This window comes from Martes martes (assembly GCF_963455335.1).
Source record: "Martes martes genome assembly, chromosome: 18".
Taxonomy (NCBI): Eukaryota; Metazoa; Chordata; class Mammalia; order Carnivora; family Mustelidae; genus Martes; species Martes martes.
The window spans coordinates 6,315,138-6,331,203 of NC_137906.1; the positions used below are offsets into that span (position 1 = coordinate 6,315,138).

Below are 16,066 nucleotides of genomic sequence, written 5' to 3' on the forward strand. Positions count from 1 at the left end.
GTCTGCAACATGGGAAAGAGAAGGGTCAAAGCAAACAGGCAGAAAAGTAAACATTTCACAGAACAAGAGAAAAATGTACAGGGACGGTCCTTATCTTCTAGAGATACGCAGGGAAATGGGAAATCCTGTGGATGAAAGGGCAGCATTACTGGACCCGCTTCAAATTAACCCGACCGTGCTAGGGGTGCGGAGGAAGTATGTGGGGCCGGAGACGCAAACATTGGCTTTATGTTGAGAGCTGTTAAAACTGCTGGAGGACATGAACAGACATTTCTGCAAAGAAGACATCCAGATGGCCAACAGACTCATGAAAAAGTGCTCCACATCCCTCGGCATCAGGGAACTACACATCAAAACCACAATGAGATACCAGCTCACACCAGTCAGAATGGCTAAAATTAACAAGTCAGGAAATGACAGATGCTGGCGAGGATGCGAAGAAAGGGGAACCCTCCTACCCTGTTGGTGGGAATGCAAGCTGGTGCAGCCACTCTGGAAAACAGCATGGATGTTCCTCAAAAAGTCGAAAATAGAGCTATCCTATGACCCAGCAATTGCGCTACTGGGTATTTACCCTAAAGATACAAACGTAGTGACCCAAAGGGGCACACGCACCCGAATGTTTATAGCAGCAACATCCATAATAGCCAAACTATGGAAAGAACCTAGATGTCCATCCACAGATGAATGGGCAAAGAAGATGTGGTATAGATATACAATGGAATACTACGCAGCCATCCAAAGAAACGAAATCTTGCCATTTGCAATGACATGGATAGAACTAGAGGATATGCTGAGCGAAATAAGTCAGTCAGAGAAAGACAACTATCATATGATCTCCCTGATATGAGGAAGTGGAGATGCAACGTGGGGGGGGTCAGGGGGTAGGAGAAGAATAAATGAAACAAGACGGGATCAGGAGGGAGACAAACCGTAAGAGACTCTTAATCTCACAAAACAAACTGAGGGTTTCTGAAGGGGAGGGAGATAGGGAAAGGGTGGTGGGGTTATGGACACTGGGGAGGGTATGTGCTATGGTGAGTGCTGTGAAGTGTGTAAACCTGGCGATTCACAGACCTGTACCCCTAGGGCTAATAATACATTATATGCTAATTAAAAAATTTAAAAAACAAAACAAAACAAAACAAAACCCCGAACTGCTGAATACTGGGGGAACCCTATTTTTCCACTTGTTGAGGTCTGAGATTTTTCATAATAGAAAAGCGGGGGTGGGAGGGGAACTGGGATACTATGAAAAAGGGAAATCTGAGAAGATCTTGTGGTTTCAGATACTTGATTGGCCGAAATGAACTAAAATCAACAAGAGATTTGGAAAATGAAGAATGTTTCCCTGGAGGGTGAGGGAAGGGGAGAGAAAACTTTAAAGAGACATGAAGGACATAGAGATTCCCTGCAGAAGGTCCAACATCCGACGAATAGGAGTCCTAGAAGAGGAGAGGAGAAGCAAAAAAAAAGGAGGAAAATGTCATTAAAGAAATCTGGGATTGCTTAGCTCTCAAGAACTTGAACCTCTGGAATTCAGGTGCGCCTAAATAAAGGACTCAAGCTCCTGGGGGCACCTGGACACGCTACTGTGAAATTCTAGAAAAGGTATAAAACAAAGAGCTATACTTTTACCAACACCCCAGTTGCTGGGGAGGAGCTCTGGGGGGCGGAGTACTGACAGGAGGGCTGTTGCAGGGAGGGGGCTGAGCGGAGTCGGGTGTCGGGGGGAAGCTGTGAGGGCTGGGTGTGGAGGGAGGTGGAGTCGGAGAGTGGAGATCTTTTAAGTGGGGTCTGGGCAGGGAGAAAGATTCTAACGGTGGGGCGGGGGAGCAAATCCTAATAGGGGGATAGCTTCTAATGAGGAAGGCAGCTTTCAGCTGGCGGGGAGGGGGTTCTTTTCATTCTAAAGTCTATACCCAGCTCTATGTTTATAATCAAATGTGTGTTGGATGTGTAAGGAGCTGAAACATCATATATCCAAATTTTGGCTGTTACTTGAGAATATCAGAACAAGGAAGTAAACCAGGAGAAGAGATCCAGTAGATGGCAGATGCAACCCAGGAGAAAAAAAGAAATCCCAGAATGGCAGCGATGTATCCGGCCTATGGGACACTGTACACACAGTTACACAGAATGGGAGATTTCCAAGAGGGAGGGCCCTAAGAAGAAAGGAAGAGTCATAGACTAAATGGTACCACCCAGTTTTTGAAGAGGTAAGAATAAATAATAAATTTTGAAGAGGTAAGAATAATAGTTCAAAAACCAAAAACAAATGCAGTTTGAAATTGTAGGAAAAATGAAACTCTTGAAAAAAAAAAAAAAAAAAGCATAGCAGGGCACCTGGGTGGTTCAGTGGGTTAAGCCTCTGCCTTCAGCTCAGGTCATGATCTCAGGGTCCTGGGATCGAGCCCCACATCCCGCTCTCTGCTCAGCGGGAGCCTGCTTCCTCCTCTCTCTCTGCCTGCCTCTCTGCCTACTTGTGATCTCTGTCTGTCAAATAAATAAATTAAATCTTAAGAAAAAAAAAAGAAATAATATTGTATATCACAACAAGTCAACTGATACTAGTCCAAAACCGACCAAAAAAAAAAAAAATCAAGAAATCGCAATATAAACGCAATATTTAGCTACATGGAATACAGAATATTTAGTTACATGGAAGAATGCCCAGGAGAAACAGAAGTTAAAATCGGATTCCTTTGGTAAATCCTTTTGTATTTTTTTTTTCCCCCAACTTGGTGGCTCGGGGCCAGGGTCTGACTCTGGGTCTTTCACTCACTAGGTACATAACCTTGCCAGGTGAGCCCCTTCACATGAAATGGAGAGGACGCCTATGTTACACAGATGTTGAATTCATCCACATAAAACATGTAAGAGAACGTCTGACCCAGACATTGTTTAATAAATACTTTGATCAAAATTAAGAAAAAAACGAATACACGGTAAGTAACGCCACCAAAGCAATCTGGAAGGAACATAAGACAAACCACAAGCCAAGAACGTTCAAACTGTGCAAAACTATGCTAGGTCAGATGGCCGTGTCAGGGAGTCTTCTCGATCTTTCCAAGCCTACCAGTTAACCTTGTAAACTCGCTCAAGTTCTGCCTTCTCCAGGAAGCGTTCCCCATCGTCACTCCGGGTGTGCACCAGGATCACCTCTGACCTCCCAATTCTGCCCTCCCCAACCTTAAAATGTCTCTTCTCCAGAACAGTTTTAGTCCCTTCTACCCTTGCCCACAGGTCATCCTGCAGAGCCTTTGGCATCGTGGTCCTCCTGCTCCAGCTCAATTCCCATCCAGCACTAGAATCCTTCTGACAGAAGCTCCCTCCCAGCCATTCCAGACGGGAGGCCTCACGCTCCCGCCTCCCTTCTAGTCCTGCTTCCCTCCAGGCTGTCACCGCCTCTCCAACACCCGCCACCTGCCAGACGGTGCCCTTCAAACGCGCCCTCCCCCGGGCCGCCTTCAGCAGCTGTTCAGCATGGGCCGGGCAGAGCACATCTTTCCCGTCCTCTGGTTCCTGCGGAACACAGCCCACGTTCCCAAGACGACTGAGAAGCTACGACAATACCCCATCCACCACGGACCTCGGCTCTGAATTCCTGGTCTTCTCCCCAGCCCGCACGCCTGTCCCCAAGGCCACCCTTCCTTGAGGCCAGGCTCCAAGGAGGTTTTCTCTGATTAGGCGGTTTCCCTTCACGGCACTCCCCGGGTGCTCTGGGAGTCCACGGATCACCCCGTGCTCCCCGGGAGAGCACCCCGTGCAGACCGGAACCGCAGGGGCAGGACTGGACCGCTGCCGGGCCACCGCTGCCCACCACGGAGCCTGAAAACAGTCCGCTGGCAAGAGGCACTTCGAGCAGGAGCGAGGAGTGGAGAAGGGCCACGGGTGGCCGTCGCCAGCTGGGAGTCGCCTTGGGTCCTTTCTGAACCAACACCTTCCCTCTGGAACCAGAACTCTCCCGCTTCCTTTCCCTGTGTGCTTTTTCTTTCTTTTTTTTTTTTTTTAAGATTTTATTTACCTATTTGACAGGCAGAGATCACAAGTAGGCAGAGAGGCAGGCAGGGAGAGAGAGGAGGAAGCAGGCTCCCTGCTGAGCAGGGAGCCCGATGCGGGGCTCGATCCCAGGACCCTGGGACCATGACCTGAGCCGAAGGCAGAGGCTTCTCCTTGCCCCTCCCTGTGTGATTTTTCTAATGCCAAGCACAGCACATAAGTCACCGCCACTACAAGTACTTTAGGGATGGGAGCGGCCATAAGCTGGCGACGCCCAGATGGTGGAATGTAGGAGCTGGAAGGGCCAGGAAGATCACCTTGTCACACGGTCACGCACCTCCAACGGGCCTCTGGCTCTGCTCAGACAGACCCTAACAGGAAGCCCCAGCTCCCAAGACCACCCATGTTCCCGCAGGACCGTGGGAAAGCCTGGCCCGGGAGCAGATGCTCCGTACCAGGGCCTTCTTCAAAAAATCAGTCAAAAAATCAGTCAAGGGGCACCTGGGTGCCTTCGGCTCAGGTCATGATCCCAGAGTCCTGCGATCAAGCCCCGCATCGGGCTCTCTGCTCAGCGGGGAGCCTGCTTCCCTTCCTCTCTCTCTGCCTGCCTCTCTGCCTGCTTGTGATCTCTGTCAAATAAATAAATAAAATCTTTAAAAAAAAAAAAAACCAGTCAAAAGCAGCACCTTTCCTAAGCGCGCTCCCCATGCTGGAGGAACGTAATGACGTGGCGGGTAGGGCGAGAAAGTGCATCTTTCACGGGAAGCCGAATTCTGTCGTCCCGTTCGAAGTCCGCTTCCGGGTCCCGTCCTTCGGAAGCGACAGAATGGACGCATCTATTTCATGTCAACCCTTTAAACAGCTGAAAATCGCGACAGCGCTCACTTTACATCTGTATTCCAGACACGATAAAAGTACGGCGAGGCTCTCAGACGCCGGCATGTTCGGATGGGAAGGACACACTCCAACTCTAACCGAAGTGAGCAGTGAAAAGTACAGAAACCGAGTTAGGCAAACGGTTAGAAAGTTGGAACACGGTTAGCACTAAGCGTTTCCAACCACGCCGGCACCGGTTATGAAAGCTCTTTGGTGGCCCTGATGGAACTAGCAGTACTGGGCACGGAGTGACGAAGGTCTTAGCCAAGTGGAGGGTTAGGAAATGTCTATTTATGGAAGGTCTGAACGGGGGCACTATGAGCCCCGATCGATCGCGGCCCCAAGGCCGCTGCGGAAACAGCTTATGCAGCCCCAGCCCGAGGTTTGCCACCAGCCTTCGGCTCTCCCGGCGCGCACGAGTCAAAAGGCTGACTTGCGGCCTGACGGCGCAGCTCATGGGTGTGTTTGACCCGCCCTCTGCGAATCCCAACGAAGGGAAGGGACGGCACCGTGGGAGCCGGGACGAGTCTGCTCCTTGGCACCACCGAGCTCCCCGCAGAGCAGGAGCCGCGGGATTCCTCCCTCGACTCCCCCGTTTCCACGAGAGCGACAACGGCAGGTCACCAGCAGTGAGCACTGCTACAGCTACATGCCCCTGCTGGGCGCCTGCCCTTTTATCTGCCCGTCCTCTCCCCCCCTTGCTCTCTGGGACAAGCGACCTTCTTGTCACTGCTCCCCCCATCCCCACCCTGTGGCGCTAGGAAGGGGCGCCCCTCATGGGACTCGACGCACCCCAAGGGGCCAGAGTCCTGCTGTGGGATTTTTCGAGCTGGAGCCCTGGTGGGTCCACGAAGAAGGAGGAGGTATGGGGTAGGGGAGAGTTTGCTCTCAAATGGGAAGGGCGTGGAAGGGGAAACCGGGCATGCTTTACGGTGGGAGAGCGTGCGGCAGAGACGGGACGAGGTCCTCGAGGCCTTCAGAGCGTCAGGTCTCCACCCGCCAAAGACCTGGGTCTTCAGCAGCTCCGATTCTGCGAGTTCCCCCAAATCCCTGCCGCGAATCTTTCTTAGCCAACGCAAGCTGAAGACAGGTTTCTGTCCCTGGCAAGGGCGAGTGTCCTGACAGCCAATACGAGAGGCAGCCTGGAGGATGTGGTTTCAAAGAGGCTGGTCTAGCATTTCGGCTATTTTAGACTTGATCCAACCAACACTTACTGAGCGCCCGTCATGTGCTGGGCACGGTTTCAGATGTTAGAAAATACAAAGCCTTGTATGTGGCCTCTGATCTCAAAAAACGTAGTCTGTTATGACCAGGAGCTTCGAGAACGTTAACTGAGAGGACGCTCATGCCACCAGAAGGATCAACTCTCAGAAGACCGATCACGGGGATTTAACATCTTGAAAAGAACAAATTTTGTCAAGACTAGGTTGGTTGAAAGAATCTGAAAACTTGTACATTTTAAGTGACTGACTAGTCACAAGTACAACAGAAAGAGTGTAGAATAGAGAACACCAAAGACCCAGAGGCCAAAACGTGTTAAAATTTCAACAGCAGGAGCGCCTGAGTGGCTCAGTGGGTTAAAGCCTCTGCCTTCGGCTCAGGTCATGATCTCAGGGTCCTGGGATCGAGCCCCGCATCGGGCTCTCTGCTCCGCGGGGAGCCTGCTTCCCCCTCTCTCTGTCTCTGCCTGCCTCTCTGCCCACTTGTGATCTCTATCAAATAAATAAATAAAATCTTAAAAAATTTTAAAAAAATCTCAACAGCAGTGGGAGTAGAAGACTAACGGCTCTTTTAGACCCAAACGCAGTCATCGGTAACTTGACAAGACACCCAAGATGTAGAAATATCTGGGAAACCATCTAACAACTCATCAGGTCCCAAAGGCCTTAAGGACACAGACAGCTGGGGGTGGGGTGAGGGGAGGGTAGACTCGGCAAGCAGCAGCTGCCCCACCGGATTTTCCCAGATCTGTTTCCAGGACGGACCCTGGAAGAACTGGGTTTGCTAAACGGCAGGACATGTCTGATGACAGTCCAAAATGTCTGGTAGAAAGCCAGCGAACCTCCCTTCCTGCCGCACGTTAAAAGCAGCCAAACAGGAGAAGTCCTCTGGCCCCTGTCTCCGTTCAGAAGACCTACAAAAATACTCCCACGTCCCCGAAAGACCTGAAGGCCAAGGTCACAGGGTCAGAGTCCATGACAAAGGCAACACCGACTTCTGATACCGACTGGTTGTTTTCGACAGGGCAGAGAACAGCAGTTTTTAGAACACTTGTGAAAATGTCTGGGATGAATGGGCCTTTTCACGGCTGCCTTCTCTCAAACCTCTTTTGTCGAGAGATGTAAGAGGCAACAAAGGGGAGACTTACTGCCATGGGCCCATTCGGCAGCTGTTTTTTTGTGGCTCCTTGTTTAACTTGTCTCAAGAGAGCAGAGTTATCTACCCAGCTCAGCAGGTGTTTAAGTCAGGTGATTTTGTTTCCATTAGTTTTCTTAAGTAATAGTAAACCAGACTAGAGAGTCCACTCACGAACTCCCGGGGAAACCTTAACCCTGTGCCCGCTAGACCGCAGGGCATCTGCTGCCTCGGGAAGGTTCGGTTCTGCTCTCCAGGGGTTCTAACACCTTCGGATCTTTCATACTCACAGTAAACAGAACTTAAGAGTCCCAGCCCATCCCTGCCCCTGGACATGTGGATTTTTGTTCTCGTTAACAAGTGTTAGTTGTAAAGTGATGTTGGAGGCTTTCAGGAAAACCAGATTAAGAAAGGCATTCCTCTTCATTTCAAAGCCCAGAGAAACCAGGCCATTAGTGACTATACTCACAGGTCCGTGTTCTAAGCTCCCGTGAGGGAGAGGTTACCATAAAACACGGGAAGCATTTTTAATTTTAAGGCGTAAGACCTCCTACACCTATCCATTTAAACTCCAGCTCTGGGGGAACTTTCCAGTCTCCTCCCTGATCACCTTCACAAGAGGCACTCCACACGGTCACCGTGCCATCAGCCACCACAAGGAACTCTCTACTTCCATCTATGCTCAGTTGTAGACAGCCACTATTCCCTGGTGGGCCGAGGAGAGCAACGATCCTTCCATATATTGGGCAAAATCCTGAAGCCTTTTATGCTTCAGCCCCTTGATTACCTTGAATTCTCTCCTACTGCAGAGCTATTATCGTCAGGAGCAAACATTCGGTGACACATCTCTTTCTCTTTATCTGTGTAGTCCCTGTAAGAGCTGGAGACGGGAATACACACTAGTTAGAGAACGTCTGTCTTTGCAGGAGGTGACATCTGGTGGCTGGAACACCGTCCTCTGGGCCAGAGAGGCTGAAAATTCAGCAGGTCTTGAAGTGAATCGGGAGGGGAAGGCAGGCAGGTTGGAGAAGTGGGGGAGCCGCCGGGCTCCCCGCAGAGGGGACAGTCATAGCGAACCTCTACCTCAGAGGCTGTTCAAGAAGCCCTTGGACAAAAAACCCACGATCTGAGAAGACTGCGGCCTTAAAGGCTGGGAGCCACCGTCAGGCCTGCTGGGCTCGGTGTCTTGCAAAGTGGCCTCATATTCCGTGGCCTTGAACTTATCTTGAGATTTCTTTGCTACAGAATGGTCAGATTCCAAAATTTGTACATCTAATTTACAAGCATCATGGCAGGACACCTCTTTATTTTTGGCACCCTAGGTGGGACTGACAGGACACTTTTAAAAACCAGCAAAGGGGAATGCCTGGCTGGCTCAGGTGGTAGAGCATGGAGCTCTGACTGCAGCGTTGTAAGTTCGAGCCCCACACTGGGTGTGGACATTACTTAAAGATATTTTAAAAAATAGGGCGCCTGGGTGGCTCAGTGGGTTAAAGCCTCTGACTTCGGCTCAGGTCATGATCCCAGGGTCCTGGGATCGAGTCCCGCATTGGGCTCTCTGCTCCGCGGGGAGCCTGCTTCCTCCTCTCTCTCTCTCTGCCTGCCTCTCTGCCTACTTGCGTTATCTGTCTGTCAAATAAATAAATAAAATCTTTAAAAAAAAGATATTTTTAAAAATAAAAAAAATCGTTTCAGTTAAAAGAAAAAAAAAAACCACAAAAGAAATTGCTGGATAGTCCTAAAAGGCCTGAAATATATCAAATGGATGTAAATATAAGAGGTACACACTCCTGTGACTTTTGTTTCAGCATCAAAAGCTTTAACTAGCAATCTAGAGTAAACGTTGAATGTCAACAGGTGCGATACAGAGGAACAGCAAAACACCTAAAAAGACAGTGGATAGATTATGAGCCGTTGGAATTACGGACAGCTATTTACGTGCCGATATAATCGTAGAAAATTTTGAAGACAACGTCTATAACCACAAAGCGTTGTATTACTGAAACACTGGTACAGAGCCTACTTGTGTAACAGGAAAGTCACCCTGGGGGTAGGGGTCAGACCTCAAAGACCCACCGCAGACCGAACAGGATCTGCAGGACACCTTTCTGCTGCCTCCTAAGAACAGTGGTTTTCAGCTGATGGCAAGTAGGAGAAGCTGCGGAAGAACAAGGCCCTTCTTAAAAATTACACCAGCCCAGCTGTTTTAGGGCGCTTACTTTGGGGTTAGAAAGTGGGGAACAGGGAGAAGGGAAATGATCCAGACTTGGAGTCTGGAGGACGGTCCCACTTCCCCCCGCAACGGAGCTGCTGGTTGAGCACTTCACAAAGCCAGCTCTAGGGGGCGCTGCCTCCTAACACACGCTGGGCAACGCTCGCCGTCAGTCCCTTACCCCCGTGGAGAGACCAGAACCCCGGGCAGGGCGCGCGCCTCTTCGGCTTGTGCTCCTGCAAACAGGTCTCACCTGGCCAGTTTCTTCAGCTCATTGTTGATATCGTGATTGAAGGGCTGTTCCTTCTGGGCTCGGACTAGAAAATCCCGGGCCTTCTGATACTCAGTCATGAGAAGACAGGCCTGTCAAAGGAGAGAGTTTTACAGATACACTTGGTGGGGAAAGACAGCATTTTCCCAGGGCCCAAGTTGAACACCGCTGCGATCCTTTCTCGGGCATTGGCTCTCAAGTCCCTGGCCTCCAGCACACCTGTCCACACCGGAAGAGGGCCTTAGCATTCTTTTGGTCGATGCTCAGAGCTCGTTCTCCATAGCGCAAGGCCGTGGTAGGCCGCTCCAGCTTCAGGTACGTAAAGGACAGGTTGAGGAGAACAAGAAGCTTGGCTGCTTCCACCACGTGCTGCTCCTCTGGGGCTGATCGTCGGTGGAGGAGCAGCAAGGCCTGTGGGGAGGGAACACAGGTGGTCAACAGGGAGCTCATAATGTTATTATCGAAAGCCCGGAGAACTCAGAAAAAGAATATCAGAGGTAAAAAAGAAAAAAATGAGCTCAACAAGTTGAAGGACACACTACTAATACATGAGAATTAGTTGTAGGTCTATGTTCCAGCAATAAACAATCCAAAAATGAAGAAAACCACTGCATTTACAATAGCATGAAGTCACAATAAATTTAAAGTGCAAGAACAGTATATTGAAAACTACGAAGTATTGTTGAAGAAACTAAAGAGGATATAAATAAATGGAAATATATCCCATGTTCATGGATCAAAAAACCTAATACAGTTAAGGCAGTATTTCCCAACGGATCTACAGATTCAAAGCAACCACTACCAAAATTTCAACAGCCTTTTTTGCAGAAATGGTCAAGCTGACCTGAAAATTCATATGCAAATTTAAGGAAAGCCAAGTGGCAAAAACAATATTTTAAAAACAGAAAATGGAAGACTCACACTTTCGAATTTCAAAGCTTACGACAAAGCTACAGCAGCAAAGCCGGTGTGGTAAAAGCGTAAGGACACACACAGATCAATAGAATAGAACTGACTGTGCAGACTGAAAGTCCAGAAATGAGCCTATAATTCCGTAGTCAACTCATTTTTAACAAGGGGACCAACCCCGTTCAACAGGAAAAGAGTAGTCTTTTCAAAAAAAAGGTTCTGGGGGTGGTGCCTGAGTGGCTCAGTCATCAAGCATCTGCCTTTGGCTCAGGTCATGATCCCAGAGTCCCGGGATCGAGCCCTGCATTGGGCTCCTTGCTCGGCGGGAAGCCTGCTTCTCCCTCTCCCACTCTCCCCGCTTGTGTTCCCTCTCCCGCTGTGTCTCTCTCTGTCAAATAAATGAATAAAATCTTTTTAAAAAGGGAGAAAAAGGTGTGGGGACAACTGGATGTCAACACGCAGAAAAGTGAGGTTGGGTTCCCACTTCAAGCTACATACAAAAGTTTATGAGAGGATCATAGACCTAAATGTAGGAGCTAAACTGTAAGATTCTTAAAAGAGAACGTTAAGTGTAAATCTTCAGGACTTTGGATTAGACAATGGTTTCTTAGATATTACGTGAAAAGCACAAATCACCGAAAGAATAGATAAACCAGACTTCAGAAGCAAAAACTTCTGTATTTCAAAGGACACTATCAAGAAAACAAAGAAAATGAACAAAAATCAGTATAGCCATTGCTTACTGGTTTAAGCTGATAACACAATTAATGGTTTACTGCTGTTATTACCTGTACCTACGGGTAATTCTGTGTTTTTGTTTTAAAGATTTTATTTATTTATTTGACAGACAGAGATCACAAGTAGGCAGAGAGGGAGGCAGAGAGAGAGAGAGGGAATTAGGCTCCCTGCCAAGCAGAGAGCCCGATGCAGGGCTCGATCCCAGGACTCTGAGATCATGACGTGAGCCAGAGGTGGAGGCCTAACCCACTGAGCCACCCAAGCACCCCCAATTCTATGTTTTTTAATAAAAAGACATTCATACATGCCTGAAGAGAAAAAGACTGTGAAGACACAACTCGAAGAATGGGAGAAAATATTTGTAAATCCTAGTTAAAAGACCCTAGTATTCAGACAATATAAAGAACTTTTATAAGAATAAAAAGACAGAAAATCCAATTAAAAATGGGTAAAGAATAGGAACATTTCTCCCAAGACGACATATAAATAGCCAATCAACACACGAGTTATCGGGAACCGCAAATCGAACTTAACGAGATGCTGCCTCGCACCCATTCAGGATGGCTTTAACTTGAAAGGTGGAAAATAAGTGTCGGTGAGGACGTGGAGTAGTTGGAAGCCTCGTATTGTTCGTGGGAATGCGAAATGTCGCAGGCACTATGGGAAACAGGTTGGCGGTATTGCAAAAAGTTAAACATGGGGGTTACCACATAACCCAGCACTTGCACTGCTAGGCACAAACCCAAGAAAAATGAAAACCCGGGTCTACACAAGAACTTGCACACCAGTGTAAAAGGCAACACTATTCACAATAGCCAGAAAGACGAAACAAGCCAAATGTCCAACAGTTGAACAAAACCCGGTACAATCCATACAGTGTACCGCCCAGCCTTAAACTGAATGAAATTTGGTAGATGCTACGACACGGATGAACCCTGAAAACATCCCACTAAATGAAAGATGCCAATCACAAAAGGACAAATACTGTAGGATTCCACTTAGAACAGTACCCACGGAAGACAGATTCCTGGAGGCATGAAGGAGAATAAAGATTGCTGGGGCTGGGGGAGCAGGGAGAACAGGCAGCTGATGTTTAATGGCTAAACGATGTTAGGGATGGAGGAGAATATTCCAGAAATGAGTAGTAGTGATGGTCATGTAACACTGAATGCACTCAGTGCCGCTGGATTGTGTACCTGAAGATAATTAAAATGATAAATTTTAGGGTCTGCACATTTTTTACCAAAGTTAAAAGATAAAAATTTGTAAGACAGAAGGGAGGACAAATACACATGGCAGCATGGAGGAACCCTGAGAATATTCTGCCAACCGAAAGGAGCCAGGCACAGAGCATCACACATTTGATCGCTCTATTTACGTAAAATATCCAGGAATATGCAAATGCACAGAAACAGGAAGTAAAACAGGGGCTACTGGGTACCGGGGTGTGATGGGGGAATGGAATGTAACTGCCAACAGGTACAGGGTTTTTGTTTTGTTTTGTTTTGTTTTTTGAGGTGATGAAATGATCTGGAATCGGACCACGTTGATAGATGCACGACTTTATGAATACACGGAAAACCACTCACCTGTACATTTTAAAAGTGTGAATTTAGAAAAGTGCAATTCAACAAGAACGAAGAATGAGAGGATTGGTAACACACCCAGCACATCAGTACCGACGGCAGAGTCAAGACCGGAGAACCAAGGGCCGCATACGAGGGGCTGGCCGCCAGCTTAGGGCCAGGGAACAGACAGAACCAGTGGTTCGAGCTGGCAGACAAGTGGGGCTGAGAAAGAGAGGACAAAAAGATGGACACTGAGAGCAAAAAAAGGAAAGTAGAAGCTCAATCCAGATGGCCTAACAATGAACGAAGAGTCCCAAAAAAGAAAGGACAGAAACAAGGGCAAATTACCAAAGAAACAGCTCAAGAAAGTTTCCGGGAACAGAAGACACGTTTCCTGAATGAAATGACACGCCCGGGGCTCAATATGACAACTTTTCAAACACACACACCAACTGCTGTAAAATTTAATAACCCCAGAGGAAAAAAAAATCCTTAAATCTTTACAGAGAAAGAAGAGAAAAGGTCACATAGAAAGGGACAGGAGCCTAAGTGATACTAGACTTCTTGACAACCGTAAAAGCTAAAAATCAAACAATATTCTTCAAAATCTGAACGCTACAATTCTATACTCAGTTATGCCAACTGCTAAATGTGTGTTAAGTACGTGAATATTTTTAGAAATGCAAGAATATACTTACTCTATCATCACAAGGGGTAAGTGGAAAAAAAGCAACTAGAAGTCCGCAAAGAGAATCCCGGGGCAGTCCAGGACAAGAACTCGGGACCAGAAGGCCAGACAGCAGAGGGAGAGCACTAGTGAAAACCAGAGATCCACCTTCCAGAACGAGAAGTAAAAGAAGTTAAAAACAGCAACTAAAGCGTGTCGAGTATCAACTCACAATGCCAGAAAAAGCCACAAACAGACCTAAAGAGGGCCTGGGAAATAGGCCCATTGAGGGAAGGACTTAACAGGTCTTCTTCCCTGGAAAGTTGTGTCCCCCCGTGTGAGCAGGCTCTGACTCAAGAAACCTTACAACATGAATAGTATCTGTGCTTCAAGCTGACCGTGAACCCAAGGCCTGTACCCTTTATGTGTACGACCTTGACTCTGCCAGCATTCTGAAGGACGAGACACTCACTCACTTTCCTGTCTCTTGAGCATATGCAGAGAAACCAAACGTGGCAGATCCCGTGAGCCACCCACCCCAAACCCCATCTCTCTCCTCCTCTAGCAGACCCTGAGTTCATTCACAGCAGTGGGTATACAAATTAAACTAATATTTCCCAGCTTCCTACACAGTTACCGGGGTCCACTGAATATGGGTCTGGCCAATGATACAGGAAAGGAAATCACTGGGTGATTTACCCCCCGACTGGGTGGGGGTTACTTCTGGAAAGCTCTTAACATACATACACCAGACTCCTCTCCCTTCCCTTCCTCCTGCCTGGGTGACCACGTGATGCTACAGGTTGAAACACCACCTTGGGGTAAAACAGGACATGTTTAAGGGTAGTGGAACAGAAAGAAAGAACCTGATCCTTCATGGCTTCGTGGAACTGACCTACCAGCCTTGGACTGCCTCCCTTTCCATTTGCAAAAATCTGAATTATGGTTTCTTTTCATTAAATAATTAACTTTAGGCAAAATGCGAGCTTGAGAGCAGGGGAGGGGCCAAGGGAGAGACTCTTAAGCAGGCTCCACACCCCACGCACCACCCGACGCAGGGCTCGATCTCACAACCCTGAGATCATGACCTGAGCCGCAATCACCAGTGGGATGCGTAACCGACTGAGCCACTCAGGCACCCCTAAATCTGGTTTAAAGTAGAGTTTTTCAAGATTCTGTTGCTTGCAGCTGAATGCAAATCCTGAATGAATTAGGCTCACCTCACAAATGACACAAAGCCAGAACGCTCCTAGACTCTAAACTCAGTCCTTATGGCCTCTAGATTCTATGGGAGAGCTTGGCATACAGAAAATTCTCAGATTTGGTGAGTGAGTTACAAAGCAAACAGCGAATTCCTGTCAGCATAACCTATGCAAGGAGCCAAACCACACTCAGAAGCCTGGTGGGAATGGAGTCACCTCAGAGCTGGAAAAATCGTCAGAGCGACAGGAAACGAAGATGGCAAATGGGACGGAAAATCAGTTGGTGGAGGACCTGATCCCGGAATAAGAACTTTTAAAGACTTTTTACTGAAACACACACAGGTAATGACAAAAACAAGTGAGAAGTTCACCAAACTTTTGCCGTCTGAACACACCCATGTGACCACATCCAAACACAAACACGGGACACAAATACAAATCCCGCGTCCCCTCTCCTGGTCATTCATTATCCCCGGCAGGAAGATTTTGTAATGAGATTTTGCTTTCTTTCTTTCTTTTTCTTTTTTTTTTTTAAAGACTTTATTTATTTGTCAGACAGAGATCACAAGTAGGCAGAGAGGCAGGCAGAGAGAGAGGAAGGAAAGCAGGCTCCCTGCTGAGCAGAGAGCCCGATGCGGGGCTCGAACCCAGGACCCTGGGATCATGACCTGAGCCAAAGGCAGAGGCTTTAACCCACTGAGCCAACCAGGCGCCCCTGTAATTAGATTTTTCTTAGGGACTGCATGTGAAGAATAAGGACAAACAAGAACTTCCCCCCCAAAAGAACACATCCAGGGTCTAAATTCATACTTCGAAGGCACCCTTACCCGCTTGTACCTCACTTTGGCATCATAGAACCGATTCTGGCGGAAAAGGTAGTTGCCAAACTCCCGCTCAGTAGCTGCCACTTTTAAGACCTTCTGAAGTGGAAACTGATCTTGTTGCTCCTAAGGACCAAAGACAGGGACACCGAGCAAGGAAACAAAGCCACGATACCACGACACGAGTGCTAGTACCGATGGCAGTTTCCCTCCTTCCAATCATGCACTTTGGTTCAGCGCCGTCTGTGAGCCAAGCCCTGGGCCTGGTGCCCGTGCAGACGTCATCTCTGCGGCTCCCAGCAAAAGCTAACGGTATTTATTACTACTCCCATTTTGTACGCTAGAGCCAAAAAAGTGGTCTGGTCCTTTAGTCCTCCCAGAGATGCTCCCTCAAAAAACATTGTCTTGTGGAATTAGAAACTGACGGAACTCGCCAAGCATGGAA

General features: G+C 48.0%; 1 protein-coding gene across 1 annotated transcript in view; it reads right to left on the minus strand.

The window, feature by feature from the left end:
* Nucleotides 1-16,066, minus strand: part of FKBP6 (FKBP prolyl isomerase family member 6 (inactive)) — a gene marked incomplete at both ends in the record, with an annotated part of 70,198 nt that overhangs the window by 51,706 nt on the left and 2,426 nt on the right. Inside the window, 4 exons of the mRNA XM_080830412.1 lie at nucleotides 8,021-8,113; nucleotides 9,699-9,808; nucleotides 9,936-10,127; nucleotides 15,628-15,747. Of these exons, the coding sequence (XP_080686538.1) occupies nucleotides 8,021-8,113; nucleotides 9,699-9,808; nucleotides 9,936-10,127; nucleotides 15,628-15,747 (515 nt within the window). The remainder of the gene's footprint in view (nucleotides 1-8,020; nucleotides 8,114-9,698; nucleotides 9,809-9,935; nucleotides 10,128-15,627; nucleotides 15,748-16,066) is intronic.